This window comes from Elaeis guineensis, chromosome 12 (assembly GCF_000442705.2).
Source record: "Elaeis guineensis isolate ETL-2024a chromosome 12, EG11, whole genome shotgun sequence".
Lineage (NCBI taxonomy): Eukaryota > Viridiplantae > Streptophyta > Magnoliopsida > Arecales > Arecaceae > Elaeis > Elaeis guineensis.
In genome coordinates this window covers 23,975,863-23,977,770 of record NC_026004.2, presented here as the reverse complement: position 1 = coordinate 23,977,770, position 1,908 = coordinate 23,975,863, and the positions used below count along the sequence as shown (strand labels likewise).

The following is a 1,908-nucleotide window of genomic DNA, read 5'->3' as shown; positions in this document are numbered from 1 at the left end:
TATTGCTAACAGTGACCATTCAACATTTCCTTCTTTGGTTCCGAAGCACAAAATGGTACCCACAACGTTATCCTCCTAACTCCACCACTACATGATAAATAAATCTTACAAGATATATGAATATCCCCCCCATCCTGCAGCCGTTTGCTGCAACAAGTAAAGAAATGCCCACCCAAGTTACATTTATTTCGCATACACTTGAAACAACAAAAGGAATTGCATGAGATTATAATCAGAGACAAGGAATTGCATCACCATTTTGCATTTCATCCAATATCCTACGTCATAAAAGAATGGAGGAAGCAGCAACAATATACCTCTCTGCCCCTCCTCCACAGTAGTAATGCCACCAGTCATCCTCTTGCCGGCTTCTGCAGCACTGCCGAGAGGTACACCTGAGTCTTTCCTATGCCAGCAGCATCAGCCTTCTCCCCAACCACCCATTTAAGCTTCTTGTATCCAAACCTCTCGATAAGCCTCGTCACAGTCCGCTTCCTCTCATCATCAACACATAGGTAGTTGTCAAGCCAGAACAAGCCTCCAGCCCTCAGGATTCTATCAATGTCGAACATCAAGAACTCCACTGCCTCCAGCCGGCTCGATGGCCCCAGTGCTGGGGCACCTGCCTCATCCAATGCATTCATGGTGTGCACAAGATCGAACACCGAGTCGTAGAATGGAAACCTCTGCGCCGGCGACATGAGCAGCGGGAACAGCCCCCTGGCGGCCACAAATTCATTCATCGGCTTGCTGCCAAGCTCAAGTGTCGACGTCACTACAGTAACATTCCTCTCGGCCATCCTCGCGGCGAAGTTTCCAGCGCCGCCATTGATGTCGAAGCCAATGCGGATGCCGCCGCCACCCAGAGCCAGTACGTCGTCGATCAAGAAGTCATTTTTCCCTCTCGGCTTGATCCACATCTGCTTGTCGATACCGTTGAGGCCGGCGCCGGGGTTCTTGGCGTTGGGGTTCCAGAGGGATCGGGGAAGGGGGAGGCGGGGGGCGCCGACGGGGGGACGGGAGAGGCAGCGGCGGCGTGGGAGGGGCTCGCAGGCCTTGGAGATGAGCTTGGAGGGGAGGAGTGGGTCGGCGGTGGGGCAAGGGGCGGCGGGGTGGTAGTTCATGAACTCGGACAGGAGGGCGGTGGCGGCAGGACGGGCGCAGGAGTGGGAGACGGAGGAGACCATGGCGGTGATGCCGGAGCGGGAGTCGCGGCCAAGAGGAAGGGGGTGGCGGGCGAGGAAGAGCTTGAGCTCCGACGGGAGGCCGGGCTTGGCAGGGTTCAGGGTGTCGTACCCGGCGAGCTCGCGCTCGATCTGGTGGAGCCGGCGCTCGGAGGCCTCGATCTCGCGGAGGATGAGGGAGACGTGCTGGGAGATGACGGAGAGACCATTGTGGCCGCCACCGCCGCCGCCGCCGCCGGCGGAAGGGGAGGGGGAGTAGGTGAAGACGTATAAGGCGAAGAGGTTGGTGGAGACGACGGAGGCGAGCATGAGGAGGTGAAGGGCCGAAGAGCAGAGCGTGGCGCGGCGGAACCGGGCGGTGCCGTCACCGATCTTGAGGGAGACGGAGCCCATTGGGGCGGAGGAGAGGACGGGCGAACTCGGGGCGGTGACGGGACACGCCGGGATCTCCTGTTTTCTGTTGACCGCTGTCGACCGGGATCGGGGATAGCGCAAATTGCGTCCGGAGCTGGAAGGGCAGAAGGGGCGAGGGAGGAGATCGTTGTCGGATTCGTTGGCTATCTTATGTCTTAATCGATGTATCTTTAAATCTCGTGTTCTACTAATGCTTGAGAACTTCCTAGTAGTAAAGTATAACTGGTATTTAGGGTTTGGTAGTATAATTATTTCTTGCCACATTGGGGGGTTTAGGTTAAGTAAGAGGAGATGGAGAGAGAAATTTAGG

At 56.6% G+C, this 1,908-nt stretch overlaps 1 protein-coding gene across 1 annotated transcript; it reads right to left on the bottom strand.

The window, feature by feature from the left end:
- LOC105054654 (uncharacterized) lies at positions 1–1,908 on the bottom strand. Its single transcript, XM_010936227.4, has one exon. The coding sequence runs from the start codon at positions 1,860–1,862 to the stop codon at positions 354–356; it is 1,509 nt and encodes a 502-aa protein (XP_010934529.1). The 5' UTR covers positions 1,863–1,908; the 3' UTR covers positions 1–353.

Excerpts from the sequence above, each read along its gene's own strand:
- LOC105054654 (XM_010936227.4), bottom strand. The coding sequence starts at position 1,862 with ATGTGGCAAGAAATAATTATACTACCAAACCCTAAATACCAGTTATAC.